At 36.1% G+C, this 15882-nt stretch overlaps 1 protein-coding gene across 5 annotated transcripts in view; it reads right to left on the reverse strand.

Annotated features, from left to right (window-relative positions):
* RANBP17 (RAN binding protein 17) overlaps nucleotides 1-15882 on the reverse strand; it is a 160077-nt gene that overhangs the window by 52281 nt on the left and 91914 nt on the right. For 4 of the 5 annotated variants that reach the window (XM_083798209.1, XM_083798210.1, XM_083798211.1 and 1 more), the window contains exons 16-19: nucleotides 15481-15561; nucleotides 9296-9359; nucleotides 9100-9208; nucleotides 4091-4194 (exon numbers count right to left, since the gene is read on the reverse strand). In XM_083798209.1, coding sequence (XP_083654335.1) covers nucleotides 4091-4194; nucleotides 9100-9208; nucleotides 9296-9359; nucleotides 15481-15561 — 358 coding nt within the window. The remainder of the gene's footprint in view (nucleotides 1-4090; nucleotides 4195-9099; nucleotides 9209-9295; nucleotides 9360-15480; nucleotides 15562-15882) is intronic. The other variant, XM_083798213.1, reaches the window with a different exon arrangement.

The raw sequence follows: 15882 nt of genomic DNA on the forward strand, positions 1-15882 counted from the left end.
AAGCACCATAATATTCTTATGCTATAAAATACCAGTGAACTCGGTGGTTTAGTTATCCATTGGAACTCAACTTTACGAAATAATGTCAACAGTTAGCAGTATCAGGGCAGCCTGAATCCTGAGATAAATCCTGCTCCACTTAAGTGACTGGCAAAAATATCTTTAAGCTTAATCTGGAACAAAAATAATCCTAAATTCCACATTTGCTTAAGTCACACTTAAAAAGAGGAAAAACAAACCAACCAACCAACCACCAAACCTACAAAACTTCTGAGACATTTGAGTTTATTAGTCCATTGCAAGTTTTCAAAGAGCATCAGTATGCACAAGATTTATTAGTGACAAACAATATTACACACTTGTACATCTACTTTTAGGATGTCATGCTGCAGGATTGAAAGAGCCCTGCAAACTTAACAGTACAATCTGAAGAATACATTAAGACACTGCTTCATTCAGAACTGAACACCAGCCATTTCTGTGCCAAAGTGACAGCTGATAACAACACCAGCAACTGCAAAACGAGTAAGATGAGAAGTGAAGCACAGTAAATAAAAAACACGTAGTAACAACAGCTTGTCAGTGGTATGTGGGCTTACACATTGATTTTCTTACTAAGGAAAATTTTGTTTAAATTTCAGTTTCAAAGTACTCTTCCCTGAGCACCAAAGAGATGGGTCTCCTTAAGATTAATTAAAACAAACCAATTTTTAAGAATTCTTGTGTGTTGGTTCAAAGTCCTGAATAAGATTTTTCAATGGATTTTTAAAGGAAAAGAGAGGATCATTTAAATATTTGCAGGAAAAAAAAAAACTATGACTTGCCAACATGTACCAAGTGTCTGACTAACACAATTTAACACAGACGAGACTACTCACGCCACCCACCCCCAAAATGGGGTTTGTAATGGAAAGTCTGACAGACCCTTAACTATAGTGGCACTACTGGGTGCAGCTATAATATTACCCTCATAATTCTACTATATAATAACAGCAAAGGAAAAAAAAGGTGAAGGGTCATTGCGCTTTGTCTTTAGAATTAAGATGGCTGTCTTCATCCTTACAGCATACTCTTAATTCTGGAGACACGTCTTAATAACCTCTAAATAGTTCCAACAAAAGAGCCGTGTCAGAGGAATGAGCAGGCCCCAAGGTGTTTCAACTGGAGTGTTTTCATCTGCCTTTATTGCTCTATCCCTCTCCAGAATTAAGGCAATAACCTGTGATAAATTATTCAGGAACTGCTACAGGGATCAAAGCAAAATCATTCTGTTAAAGTGCTGTTTGCAACATTTGGCACTTAGTGTGAAAACTTTTAATGTGTGCAAGCTGAAAATCAAGGATTTTAAATAATTTAACAGCATGGAGTTTCTACAAACCAGCTAAAGATAGCATGTTGCTATTTAACTGCTTTTTCCTCAGATACTGTTTTTCATGCGTTTCTATCAAACCTGATGATGTCACGACCATAAACAAGGTACGACAGAGATTCCGGCTACCCAGTCGATATATTACTTAACCGGATTGTCAACAGGAGCCTTTGAAATTCTTAGGAGAAAATTAGCCACTGTTTTAATATTGGACATCTTTCCTATTAATATAAAACTGTGAAGAAAGAACCAGCAAAGGGAAAAAAAAAAGGCAAAAAGGAAAGTACGTAATTACTTAAGCCATCTTCAATTATATTTGATCTCACTGGAAAAGAAGCCTAAACATATGTTTTATATGCAGATTTAATGATTACAAATGTATTTTAAAAAGAAAGAGCTCCCTTGCTGTGATTGTTTTTCAATGGTGTATTTCAGAAATATTAAACAAAAACCCTAGCCAGTTAGAAAGTCCTAGTAAAAACCACAAATTAAATGAATTTGGCAGTCCTGGACCATTTTCATAGTGATATTTTAACAGTGTCATCTCCCTGTGGATTGGAATACTAAGCATTTTATTGAAGAACTGAACTGTTTTTGTTTTCAGTACTTGCAAAATGAAGTACCTGAAAGCACTTTTGCATGTATTATTTATTCATCATGATAGAAAAATAGCTTTAACCTAATAAATTATGTTTAAGAGAATTTAGAGCAAAAGTTTTGTTTATGATAAAGCAACAGATTTAGTTCTTTATCAGTAGCTTAAAGCACCAAGTTTTCTTTATACAAATTAGACAGATGGTGCTTACAGTAGAATTTACTAAAGGTCTGTCACAACAAATGCAGCCAAGCTGCATATTTAATCACTGCAGAACCTTGTCTACCTGCAGCTGCCAACTGCTAATCCAATTTCCCTGATAAATGTGGCAAGAGACACGATCAGCAATAAAGAGCATCTAACTCCATTTTCCTGCAGGGCGTCTTTTGATGAACATTTAGGACGGAAGCACGGAGTGCACTGTGTGGCCCTGGCTTGTGGCAGCTGCATGCATTTTGAAGACACAGTTCTCAGGTTACTCACTTAATTCTGCCACTATCATTATGTTGCTATTGATCTCAGTAGCTCTTGTCTACACAGCATTACTCTAGATGAAGCTGAATCAGGCAGTTATCATGCATCAAACTTGCTCAAAAGCCTGGAGATTTCCCCTTAATTACTTGTGATTTTATTTGCAAATACCGTTAAAGTGTAATCAAGCAGTCACTTTCCAGGGTCGTTAAGAACTTGCTAGTTTAGGAATATATCACTGGCACTCCATTAAAATTTCTCTACTAAGATGGTTTCAAGCAAACCAGACAGGACAACAGCAAAATTATTTTAATAAACTGAACCCTCACGAGGTAAATGCAGTTTCCTACAGAAGGATAATGCTATCCAATGACCACTTTGTTTGAATTTTTAGAATTTTAAACTTTAAAATATAAAAGATGATTCCAAAATAGTTTAACTGTATTTAACAAATGAAAAGTTATTAAAATCAAATACATAAACAACAAATGAGGAAACTAGAATTAGGTAAATATTGAAATAGTATCAGGTACTACTTAAAAAAATAATAGCTCAACTCCAGTGATTATTGTGCATTGTGCATCTTCTTGTAATGTGAGATATATTGCATATAAATTATTTATTAAATATTTCTAGCGTATTTATTTTCTTATGAAAAGAAGTAGATAAAAGTGGTGACGTACATTTAACTTTCCATTATCTCGTGAAAATTTTTAAAATAGTGAATTAGAAATTACTGTTAGGGTGTCTTCAAAATTACCCTGCGTAGCTAGAGCAAGCACTCCGGTGTGCATTGTTAACTATTTATTCAGTGACAGTAGAAGGGGCTCTCTTTAATGCAATAGTGTTTTAAGTATTATCAGTCCTGATGATGCGGCTTGTATCTAGCAAATCTTTTTCTTCCCTAAAATATACTGTTGTTTTGACACAAACAGCTTGCTACACTTAAGGATTTTACTAATAAAACATAATGTTGTGTTAGATATTATGACTGTTGCCACAGCTGAACTGACTTGTCAAATCAATCCTAATATGGCTCCCACAGGCACATAAAAACCTTATTTAGCTATCAGTTATCCTAATCACTTTGTTCAGTTTAAGGGTGCAATACTTCAAGACCAGTTCCTATTTATACATATATGCCCAGCCATTTAATAAAGTCTTGATTTATATAATAAATTCTTGTTTGAAAAAAATACTTTAAAGCAGCAGTGTTTTATCAAGTGTGTTACAACATGTCTCCTTATACCCCCAAATAAATATGTTAATATACACAAACAGGATACTAGTATGGAAAAGGGAAATGTTACATACAAAACAGATAAACTATCACTGAAGAAAAATGTATCTTTCTGATTATAAACGGTGCTCAAATGGGGGTCACTTGATCTGTAAGCACTGAAAAATCCCAAAGGTTTTATCAGATATTTGTACAAGGTTTCTTTTCGGATAGCCATTCATGATTTTTGTATCCCTATTGTCTACATTCTTAATTATATATATTTATACAGGTATTAATATACATATAAGCATACACATATATGCATTTCAACAGAGACAGACAAAAGAAAGATGACAATCTGTTGCTAAATGCCCGCCCAACTATCAGTTTTTTACACCAATAACTTATTTCCCTGTAATTGAAATAAACCTACCTTTGCCTCTTCTTGTTCAAAACTACTGTTGAATATCTGAGTCACACTTTCAAATGAAACTGTGAGAGGCAGCATGAAATTCTCAAATTCATCCTCGTCTTCACCTACAGGAAAAACAAAACAAAACAAAACAAACAGCAAAAGCATCAGATCATATTCACACCATTGTTCATAAGGGTCAGTCTCTTAAGCTTTTATAGAAAAATCTCACTGACATCATCAGAATTTTCAGAAGAACTACAGGAACAACAATTTGAGGTTTGACATTTTTTACTGAGCTATAAACAAAAGACAAACTGTTGATCACAAACAACTTGTATCTGAGACTAGCATGTCTCCACATTTCACACCTTTATCCTTTCCATATTTCTGTTTTCTCTGTTAATCTGACAGCATTTGCTCAATACATTAGAAAAAACACTCACAAAATATAGATGAGACTCAACAGTTAGAAGACATTGGATTTAAAGTTGCAATAGTAAATTAGACCGTTCCCTGTGTATGCTTCACAGCACAATGTTTAAATCACAATGTTTTATGATGACATGCTATTTTTTCTACTTCCTATCTATTTATATAGGATGAATCTGCCATGGAAATAAATCCGGACTATGCTGGGGTTATTTGTATCACATCATTGTCTCATTTGTTTCAGAGGTGTGAATTTGGAGTAAATGAGCAAGATGTTGTGGGAATGGAAAAAAAAAGTGATCATCTTGGCTAGACAGCTGGAAGACTGGACTGTTTCTTTGCCTTGTCATGATGCTGAACATGTAATTATAAACAACAACAAAAAGTTTTTATAAATGGCAATTTGCATGGGAAGTGGTACTCGGTGCTACTTATCTTTAGGTGTTTAACGAGGGTGTCTTGCCTCTTGCATGCTAATTCCTCTCTAGAGCAATGCAGAGTAGGAACTAACTTATGCTTTTTAAAGAGTTCTTTGCTATAGGGCTTCTCTCCCTTCTCTTTTCATTGGCTAATCAAGCCTGGGGAAATCAAGATAGAGAGGAAATAGTTGTGTAATCTTTGCCTAGGGCATCTATATATGGTCAGTGTCAAACACAGCACTTGGTCCAGACTACTCCTTGAACCAACACTAGGACCTTTTTCATTCTCTGCTTCCCAACAATACCATTAATTATAGATTCTTACTTCCTGGGCAACTGATAGATAAAACAGACATACTCTAAGTTGCAACTGAAGTTAGCTGAGTCTTTTGCGCATCAAATTAGTTGCACAAATCATAGAATGGCTCGTGTTCAAAGGGATCTTAAAGATCACATAAACCCAATCCCCCCGCCATAGGCAGGGATCCCACCCACTAAACCTACAGACCACTGCCAAACCTAACATAAGCTTTACAAATTTGTTTCTATTCTTCATATACTCATCTGCAAAATGGGTTTAATTCCAGCTTCCTATTTCACAGGGATACTGCAAAGATCAAAGCACTCACCCAGAAGAGGCCAGGAAGAAAACTTCTGTCTTCAAAACAGAACATACTGACTAACATACAAATCCAGGTGACAACCCAGAAAAAAACTACTCACTAGTTACTCATTAAGCTAGGAAGACACATCTGAACTGAAAGAGGCAAATATCCTCTGACAGAAGTAACTGTGATCCTACAACTAAAGCTGTCTCATAACAACATATATATTTCCAATGGAGAGGAAATGGAAGTTTCATAGTCAAACCCAATTATGGCATTTTCTCAATTCTGAATACTTGGCTTTGTGACCTAAACTGCTTCCTTTTCACGTAGGACTTCCATGTCCAGCTTTCCAGATTTTTTTTTTTAAAAGCAAAAGAAACACTTCCGATAACTTAAGTGTGCTGCATTGGTCCAGAACAGTATCAGAACCTTCAAATAGCAAACTATGTTCAAGCAAACTATGCATCCTGCACATGCAGAACTAGGGAGGCTCAGACACTTCGTGGCAGCTTTCAAATCCCCTGCTGGCAGCAATAGGATTTGGTGGACTTTGGGGAACTGGACTCTAATCCCATCCATCTTTGCCTGTCTCCTCTGCCATCTTCTCTCCATTCCTTTCAACCCAAGTCAGTCTTTTTATTTACCATTTCTGGAACCTTTGTGAACTCCCCCTCGTTCATGGTAATCTCAGACCATTTATCCAGCTTTTTCTATCCTTCCTTAGCCAGCTCTAGCTCCTCAGTCAATTCCAATACAGTATTAGTTTGTGCTCCTAATTTTTGCTCAACCAAAGCTTCCTCTCACGCTCTTAGAAGTTAAACAGTTACTGATCATATTATTTCCTATTTCTTTATGTATTGTATATCCTGATGCTTTTCCTCTTAATTACATATCCAATTACTACCTAAACATTTCTTCCACATTCTCACATGAGCCACATTCACATCCCATGAGCAGCACAGTATTAATGAGGAAAGGAAGAAACGATGCTAAACAAACCTACTATGGTAAATTGTTCATTTGCTATAATTCAAACTACACATACATATCCTCGCTATGTCCTTTGGGGAGGAAAAAAATTGCATCACTTGTTCATTATAGTAGGTCTGTGTGTGGCTTAAGGCAATAGTGTTTTAAACCTGCTTTACTTGGAGAGGTTTGGCACTGAGCATGACTGCATATGCCTGTAAGTACAGGACACTGACAAATCACACAGAATAGCTCCTGAAGGTATTTTCTACAGTTTAGATCTACTGCTTTTGGTAGTGCAGAAGAAAACGAAAGAAGTGATAAAAATTTATTAATCCTTATAAAAACTTTTATTTAAACACAACTTTTTCTGGTGTTCTTCTATTAGTTTTGGTAACTATGTAATTCACACAAAAGAATATTCAGTTTACTTTAGAAATCTTGGACCAAGAACCAGTTGGACAAAATGGTGCAATTCTAAATGCCCCCCAAAATTATTAAAAACACAACCAGGGGCACACAGATATCAAAGTATATTTATATCAATACAAGGCTGAAATTATTCAGCAGAAACCCAAGTGCATTTTGAAGCAAATACTAAATAATACTGAATAAAATACTACTGATTTTTCCTAATATAGTTTGATTTTGCTATTTACTCTAAGAGCACCTTGTTTAAAATGTAAATACTCTGAATTTATTGTATTTCATTCATCCCCCCAAAATATTTCTACATCAAACTATTACTCAGAACAGCCCCATTAATGATAATTCATCTTCATACTATTCCCATGTAAATAATTTAGATATATCATGAGAAGATTATATATAAGTTCTTCTTGTAATTTGAAAAAGCTGAAGAATGCAATTGGTACTATGCTTTTTGGTCTAAAAATGCTGCTATGCACAGTTTGAAAAATCTTTTGATTCACAAGAGTACTGTCACTTAATGCTTGCACTAACACATAGAAAGCACAATACGTGTATCCTTTACTTTTTTAATTTGGATCCTAACATGAAGCTCACACTTGTTTGTTTCTATAGATGTGCCTTTTTTTTTTTTTTTTTTTTTACCAGTTCAAATCCAAATTTATTCCAGTAGGAACAAAAAGGACAATAGCCAAAAGACCGACATACATTTTCTTCAGATACTCCTGATCATTTCAGATCTCGTAGAGTTGTCAATCCAGAAGAATCACAATGATCTATTAGCTTGAAGCCAGTCATAAGTAACAAGCTTGCATTTTGTTTGTCTGGTGTATCTTTACACAACCTGTACTCTGAGATGTAATTTTTAATACTTGCAATCTTGTTTTTACCAAATCTTTTTTTTTCTCCCCCACAGGAGAAGCTACTGAAACTACATGTGTAACCTACTTTGCTTTAGAAAAATGTATGTACTGCTTATGTAAATAAGACACTTAGCCAGTATTGAAAGCCTTTTTAACTGCAAGTAATCACAGGTCCAGCTCACAATTGCCATTCTTAAAAAAAAACAGAAACTGATGAACATAGTTTGGTCTCATCTCCAACTCAACTGTTTTCAGCAGCATTCAGTGGCAGACACTACAGGAATCCATTATCATCAAAGGGAATCTCAGCTACTGTTGACTTACAATGTTGTGCCAATCTTCTGCCCATATGCTGTCTAGTCAAGTCCTTGTATGAGGATTAGAAATCAGCATACAAAAGACTTGCCACCTTATTTTTGGAAGCCCTCGTCAGTGGCCCACTATAAGAACATCTGCAGGTGTCCACACTCACGAAAGCATTCTGTAAGGCAGATCCTTAGCTGACGCAGGTCCACAACTCTGAATTGGGCCTCTTATCAGAACTATGGCAATTTGAGACACGCTGCATTCTTCATCAGCTTCTCTAACGCATGATTTGTTTCAGTGTTCATTTTGGCAAGCCCAGCCTTCCCCCATCTACACAAGAAAGAGGTAGGCAATGCAGATGGAGCTCTGCCTTTTAGTCTGGTGGCTAAAGGTTGTGCCTGGATTCCAAGTGACTGAATCCTTTATTACATTGAGCTATTACATTGAGTTTTACATGCATCTAACTGTTCTGATTTCCGAAAAACGTCTCAAGATGTAATACCAAGTGCATGCTCAAGTACTGCTGGTTGAACTGCAGAATTCTGGCTACTGTTCTTACTAAACTGAAGGTTTTTGTATATTAGGAACTTGCATGAATAAATGAATTAAAAAAAACCAACAACAATACTTTTACTGGAAGCTGGAAAGTTCTGGCATAATCAGTACTTTACCGAGAATCTCAAAGCACTTATTTAATCATGTATTTTGTAAATACCTCGTATCTGATAAAAGAAGTGCTTCTATGTAAAAAAAAAAAACACAAAAAAAACAAGTATCAACTTGTCTTGCTTATTTCTCCAACAGAAGGCAACAAATAGGCTGTCATTGCTTAATGCCATAAATCTCTAAAGTTAATAGGCAGTGATTTAAATACCACTATAAATAAATATTTATTGTACAATTAAACTGCTTTTTAATTAGTTAAATAAACTTAAAAATCCATAGCATTACTAACTCTTAACAAGACAGCAAGGCATCTCAGGGATGTCTGAGGAGGACCTTACCTAAATCTACCATGAGAAGACGAGTGAGAGCAGTGTAGAACATTGTCCGGCACCTAAGGTCACTGAGGCTGTAATTATCACTGATGCCCAAGAAAGGGAAGTGTTTACTCTGTTGAAACACAAGTGTGTGAAAAGTTTAGCATTCTACAAAATTTACTACAAACTTAACATTTTTTAACGTTCTAAGAAAACTTACTGTGTGGTTCTGAAGCATGAACTTCACAGCCTCTATTTTCACAAGCTTTTTTAGGAGACTATAAGTAGCAGGTGTTAAGGAAATATCAGCCTTGCAATATTATGACTACATTATCAGGTTGTACAAACTTTCAGGAATTTTTAGTCAGAAAAAAAAAACCTAACTGAAACAACAACAAACGTAAATTAAAAAAAAAATCTTGAAATTCATCTAGAAATATGTCATGGAGATATTCTTTAGTACATTAAAGACCTAATCTATTATTAATTAAAGCAATTACTTTTCATGGCATATATTCTAGTCACAAAAGAGACAAATGAACTAAATGACTTTTATAATTAAACAGAGAGTTTCCGATAATAAATGGTAGTGTGTTTTCCCCAGACAGCCCCATGTTATCAGCATGGTAGAAAAGAAGTATTTCTGCAACTGCCTGTGTTGAACTGTGTGACTGGCCTTGGCAATGGGATGGGCAGCAGCCCTGAGCAGCACTGAAGTCATGGCCTCAAAATCATGGATGTGATCTTACAGGCCTGTCATTATTTCAGTTACAAATAAAAGTGTATCTCATCCACATTCAACTATGTTAACCACTAAACCAAAGAATTTTCAGATGTTTAAGAAGCAAATGGAAATTTCTTAGGAGCATACAAAGGCTCAGAAGCAAAGCCAAACACAAGGTAGTACAGCAGGGAATTTTAGACGTATCTATGGATACTTCCACAGTAACGCCAATTTTTCAACCTTGTACACATAAAGCCAACCTAAATGACCACTGCTAGGCATTAACTGACTTCCTCCATTCCACAGACTGGCCAAATTGAAGGCAGTGACGGTGCAGATGCCAAGTAACCACCACAGTACGGAGCCAGGCCCTGGCCGCCACCTGGGCCTCTGCGCCACACTAGCAGAGCTCCCGACTTCTCCACAGGAGCTGCCTGGCCCCGTCCTGGCATGGTAACCCTCAGTCCGACTGCACCTTCTTGTACACAACGGCTCCCAGGGAGATGCACACTAAGTAGCATAAAAGTAACCTATTCTGTATTAAATCAAAAGCTGAACTTGCAAAAATTAAGTTAGAGAAGGCCTTAAAGGTCAAAAGCTCAAGACTTGTTTCACAAGTTGAATCCTTTCCTAGCTGCAAATTACAAGCATCTTTAACCACATGAAGACATGCTAATTCCCCAGCTCAAATGAACTTGGGCTTGGGGGAAGGAGATAACACTGGCCATTCCAATAAACGCCATGACAACACCTCTGTGAGCTTTTGTTCAGCAGGTAACTGCTGCCACCAGGGATGTCTGCAAGTGAGGAGAGGACATGGGCAAAGCGATGGCCTGGATTTTCTTACTCCTGCTTCTCCTTCATTTGAAGGAAAATTGCTCTATGACTTTCAGCAAGTCAGTTAAATTCCAGTGTCTCAGTTCTGCATTGACATATCCAAGTATACTAATATACTTTTTCAGAAATGCCATAGAAATATTCAAAAAGCATCAACATTCACAGGCAATGAAGGCATGAAATGAAAGAAGAGACTTATGGGCTTGTACATTCTATGACAAGTATTATAAAAATAGGACTCATTTGTTTGCTGAACACAGTTCATCACTGGCATTCATGAAGTTCTTTAGGAAATAATCAGTATGTGATTGCATAATGTTACAGGAGTGCATATGCTCCTGTACAGACGTAGAAGATTTTACAAATACCCGTAACTCTTATTATCGCTGGTTGTTATTTTTTTCCTCCCTCTCCAAGTACTTCACTCTGTCATCCCTGCAAATAATTGGTGCAAGTGTTCTGTTGGATTACTTTTATAGGAACAAACAATTTCCTTTTTCATTTTAAATGGATTTTTTTTAACAGGTAAAAACATACCAATAGGTTTTATAGCTGCTACTAGAAAATCTCCTAATCTAGTTTTAAGATGATTCTTTTGTCAACTTACAGCATTTTACATATCATTGCCTGTTTTTATACCGCGAAGCTACATTCTTTTTTCCCCGTTAAAAGAGAGAATCTTTCATAACACTGGAAGACTAACAAAGACACAGATAAAGAATTTTTGAGAGACCATAAATATTTTAACTCAAGTTATTGTACAAAGTAACAATGAAACCGTAGTTATTTTGATACAAAAATATACAGTGAAAAAGTTAATTATTAGAAAAAACTAAACATGCATGAGGGAGCACTATGGCTTCAAAGACATAAAGGAATGAGTAACATATTCCATTATGTAAATGAATTCAAAGATATTTCAGGACTGATCAGCTAGGAGGGACATAATGATTTATAATTCAAATAACTGAGCTTTGAAATCAAATTGGGCTAATATATTTCGAAATATGCAAACCTGGAATAATTGTGAAAGTAATGTAAACCATGACACCAGCTCCAATCATTTGTTGCCTTTGTTGTTAATAATGTCCTATGTTTTTTTCATTTTTTTCCTCCTCTACTATACAGTACAGCTACTGGGATTATTATTTGCTTTTAATTCTAGATTATCCTTTAGAAAAAAGAGAGTATTAAACACACAAAAAAATACCAATTTTGAAGACTGTCTAGAAGCTGATTGACTTACAGGACAAGTACTGAAATTAAATAAATTACTATTTTAACCTTTCAGGCTAGCCACAATTTAATCTATATCAAATACTGAAAATTGATCCACTGGATCCAGCATCTTAACAATACTCTGTTTCTTTCAAAGCAATATATACCTAATACCTTTAAAAAAAAAACTAATATAATGTGAAAAGGCCAAAGTTTGCAATGCCAGGAAGTAGTTATAAACTACTTCATATGTTTGAAATAAAAAGTACTTCAGTATTATTATTAAAAAAAACTATTGGTAGAGTTTTTTATAGGAAAAAAATACATATCTTTAAAAGCCAAAATGACCAGTGAAATTGGGTTGTACATCATTTTCTGGGAAAAAGGAAAAACAGCCTCGACAGGTGTAATTTATCATTTTTCTGATTTAATACCAAAGAAATATATTAAAATAATAAAAAGAATCCTGAAATCCTCAAAATTTGTAGTGATAAATAGCCCTCCCTGTCTTTATTGCATTATGCCTACTAACAGAAATATTGCATGGTGGATTTTGCCAGACAAGGACGATTATTTTCCAATAAAAAGTTGCATATTAAATTCCAGCACAAAAGTGGGTGTCTAATACTTTTGAAATCTTTTATGGTTTGCCATGGAACACAATTTTAAACTTAACTAATACAACATCACAGTGAAGTGAACCAGCATTAAAGCTGTCTTTGTACAACCCCACCCATCTAAGCAGAAAAGCTACTGTTCTCAGAATTTGAAGTATTTCCACTGAAAAATAATTGAATACATTTTTGGTATTTATGTTTTCAGTTAATCTCACTTTTTACTAGTCTTTAAACATTTCCAATGAGGTTTAAGATGTATATTTATGGAGGCAGTGCTGCTTTACATCCTGACTATGCATAGGGGTCTGAAACTGCTCTTGCAACAGTTAGCAAGTTTCTGCGAAGAAAAATACAATTTCATCACAATTTTATTCTTCAGGAGAGCTTGGGTTATTAAACATCTATTTTTTCATCCTTTCTAGGTCCTGATATTATTATGTCTATTTCATGCGCAGAAACTCATTTACTGCAAATATAATTTGAGTAATTTGAAAACTAAAACTATCAAGACATTTCAGCCTTGGAAAAAGTATTATTTACGTCAGTAGTTTATACTGACCCCCCATTCTTGAGAGCTAGCATGTGAATAAATGCCTTTGAAAGCCTCCATAATACAATATGAAATGCTAGATGCTTGTTGGCTTTAACAATAACATCAGACTGATTATTTCAGCAAGTATACATGTATGAATAAATAAGCAAGCACTGTAAGTTTGGGGCACCATGTTAAATTTCTTGGTCACTTTTACATTTTGAACCCTACTGAAGCCGTAAGTATATCCCATAAAAAAGAGACAGCTCATTAGTCTCTTCATAAATCTTATTAATGAAATAAATTCCCTTCTGTTTTTGTAAAAATTTTTAGTAAAGTTTCACTTTCAAGTCCTTTCCAGTCCTATTTCTGTGATGCCATGAGAACATAAACATGCATATTTAAGAATATCTCGAGTTAGCTGTTTAATGGTATGTCAACGTACACATTGTTTGATTTTCACTGAACAAAATTCACTTACAGAATGTGGAAAGCTACAATCATCTTTCAACCCAAGGAAATATATTAAAATTCTTCTTATATGATTAGAATTCTATGGAGAAATAAAATGATTCCAGTCGTCATATTCCACCTGCCTACCCCTCTGCTTGTCTAACAATTAATCTTCTCTAGAAAACTACTGAAAAGTTGTTTTTATTTTAAAACAGCAAAGGATTTCACTATTGAGTGTTTTCATGAGCTCTGGTGGTTTATTATCTGTTGTATACCTATACATATTTTGTCACAGCAAAAATAACTACCACTTTTAAAAAAAAATCTTCTTGCTCAATTCACTGAAAATTCAAAGAATGAAGAATGATCGTTCTTAGAATCACAGAATGGCTTGGGCTGGAAAGGGACTTAAAGTTCCAACCCCCCTGTCATTCTAGGGGTGCCACCCACCAGATCAGGTTGGCCAAAGCCCCATCCAGCCTGGCCTTGAACACCTCCAGGAATGGGGCATCCACAGCTTCTCTGGGCAACCTGTGCCAGTGCCTCACTACCCTTTACAGTGAAGAATTTCTTCCTAACACACAGTCTAAATCTATCACCTTTTAGAATCATAGAATGGTTTTAGTTTAAGACCAATTCCCCTCGTCCTATCGTTATCGACCTGAGTAAAGAGTCCCCCTCCATCCTTTTTATGAGACTCCTTTAAGTACTGAAAAGCCACAATGGGGTCTCCTCGGAGGCTTCTCTTCTCTAGGCTGAGTATCTCCAGCAAAACTCAGCCTTTCTTCACAAGAGAGGTGCTTTAGCCCTCTGAGCATCTTTGTGGCCCTCCTCTGGACTTGCACGAACAGGTCCGCATCCTTCTTGTGCTGGCAGCCCCAGACCTGGATGCAGGACTCCAGGTGGGGCCTCATGAGGCCAGAGCAGAGGGGGACAATCCCCTCCCTCCCCTGCTGCCCACCTCTCTGGTGATGCAGCCCAGGGTGCAGTTGGCCTGCTGGGCTGCAGACGCACCCTGCTGGCTTGTGTCAAGCTTTTTGTCCACCAGAACGCCCAAGTCTCTCTCCGCAGGGCTGCTCTCAGTGTGCTCTTCTCCCAGTCTGTACTCCTGTCTAGAAAAGATCCCCCAGTTCCAACCCCCCTGCCATGGGCAGTGACACCTCCTACTAGATCAGGTTGCCCAGGGCCCCATCCAACCTGGCCTTGAACACCTCCAGGGATGGGGCACACACAGCTTCTCTGGGCAACCTGTTCCAGGGCCTCACCATCCTCTGTGTAAATAATTTCCTCCTTCTACCTACTCTAAACCTACCCTCCTTTAGCTTAAAGCTATTTCCCCTTGTCCTATCACTACACACCCTGACAATGGGTCCATCCCCATCTTTTCTGTAGGCCCCCTTTAGGTACTGGAAGGCCACATACCGTATTCTTCTCCAACTAAGGATACACAAGGGAATATTAGCACAAGTTACAAAAGGTTTGTAACAAATAGCAACTCAGCATCAATGACTTGGGAAAAAATTTCACATACTAGAAGCCAGACAAACATCCTTATGCAAAATTGTGGCTTTCTTCAGTGTTAATGATGACACTGACAGAGTGAGGAACTTCCAGTGAGGCAAAAATAAAACATATGAAGAGGCTTGTGTTTAAAATTTGACTCGTGCTTCTTTTCTTAGTTAACTCATCCTCAAAGTAGAACCAATCCTGTTCCCAGCTGCTTAAAGAATCAATCCTGTTCTCAGTACTGTTGAACTCATCACCAGTATTGACTTCAAGAAGATTCCGAATGGGATAGATAACCATAAGCAACTAGTTATATTTTTCATTTGCTGCTAAGAATTACGTGAAAATAACCCTGCCTTTTAAAAACCAGTAACCATGCAGAGGAAAAGATAAACCAAAACAAATAAACATTAACATCCTAATTGGTTTTAAAATGTGGCACATAAAACAACAACAACAATCTCATTAAATTTTACCTTATTATTTGCAAATAGTGTCATATACAACAAAAAGGATATCCAACTGAAAGGTCATTTAGAAACTGAAGAGTTCTTAAAATCACAGGCTCACATCTTCCCCGGTATTTAAGATTTGTAACACTAGAATAAATAAAAAAAATGTGATTTTATAACACAATTTTCTCTTTCTGAGAATTGCCATACAAAAGCTCAAACTAGTAGAGCATTATACTATGAATATATTCCTGTGATAAGTCTTAGGATTTTCCATTTATAAGATAATGTTATAAAAGTATGCCCAATGTTTTTATCCTGAACAAGTGATCCAAACATTTTATAATCCTGTAACAAATATCCTAATTAAAAAAAAAAAAACAAAAAACCACAATATTCCTTTATTATATCTTATAATTAAATGAAGCTTACCCCGACTTATATCTATCTCATTTTTCTACATAAAAT

The sequence above is a fragment of the Anser anser genome (assembly GCF_964211835.1).
Source record: "Anser anser genome assembly, chromosome: 14".
NCBI lineage: Eukaryota > Metazoa > Chordata > Aves > Anseriformes > Anatidae > Anser > Anser anser.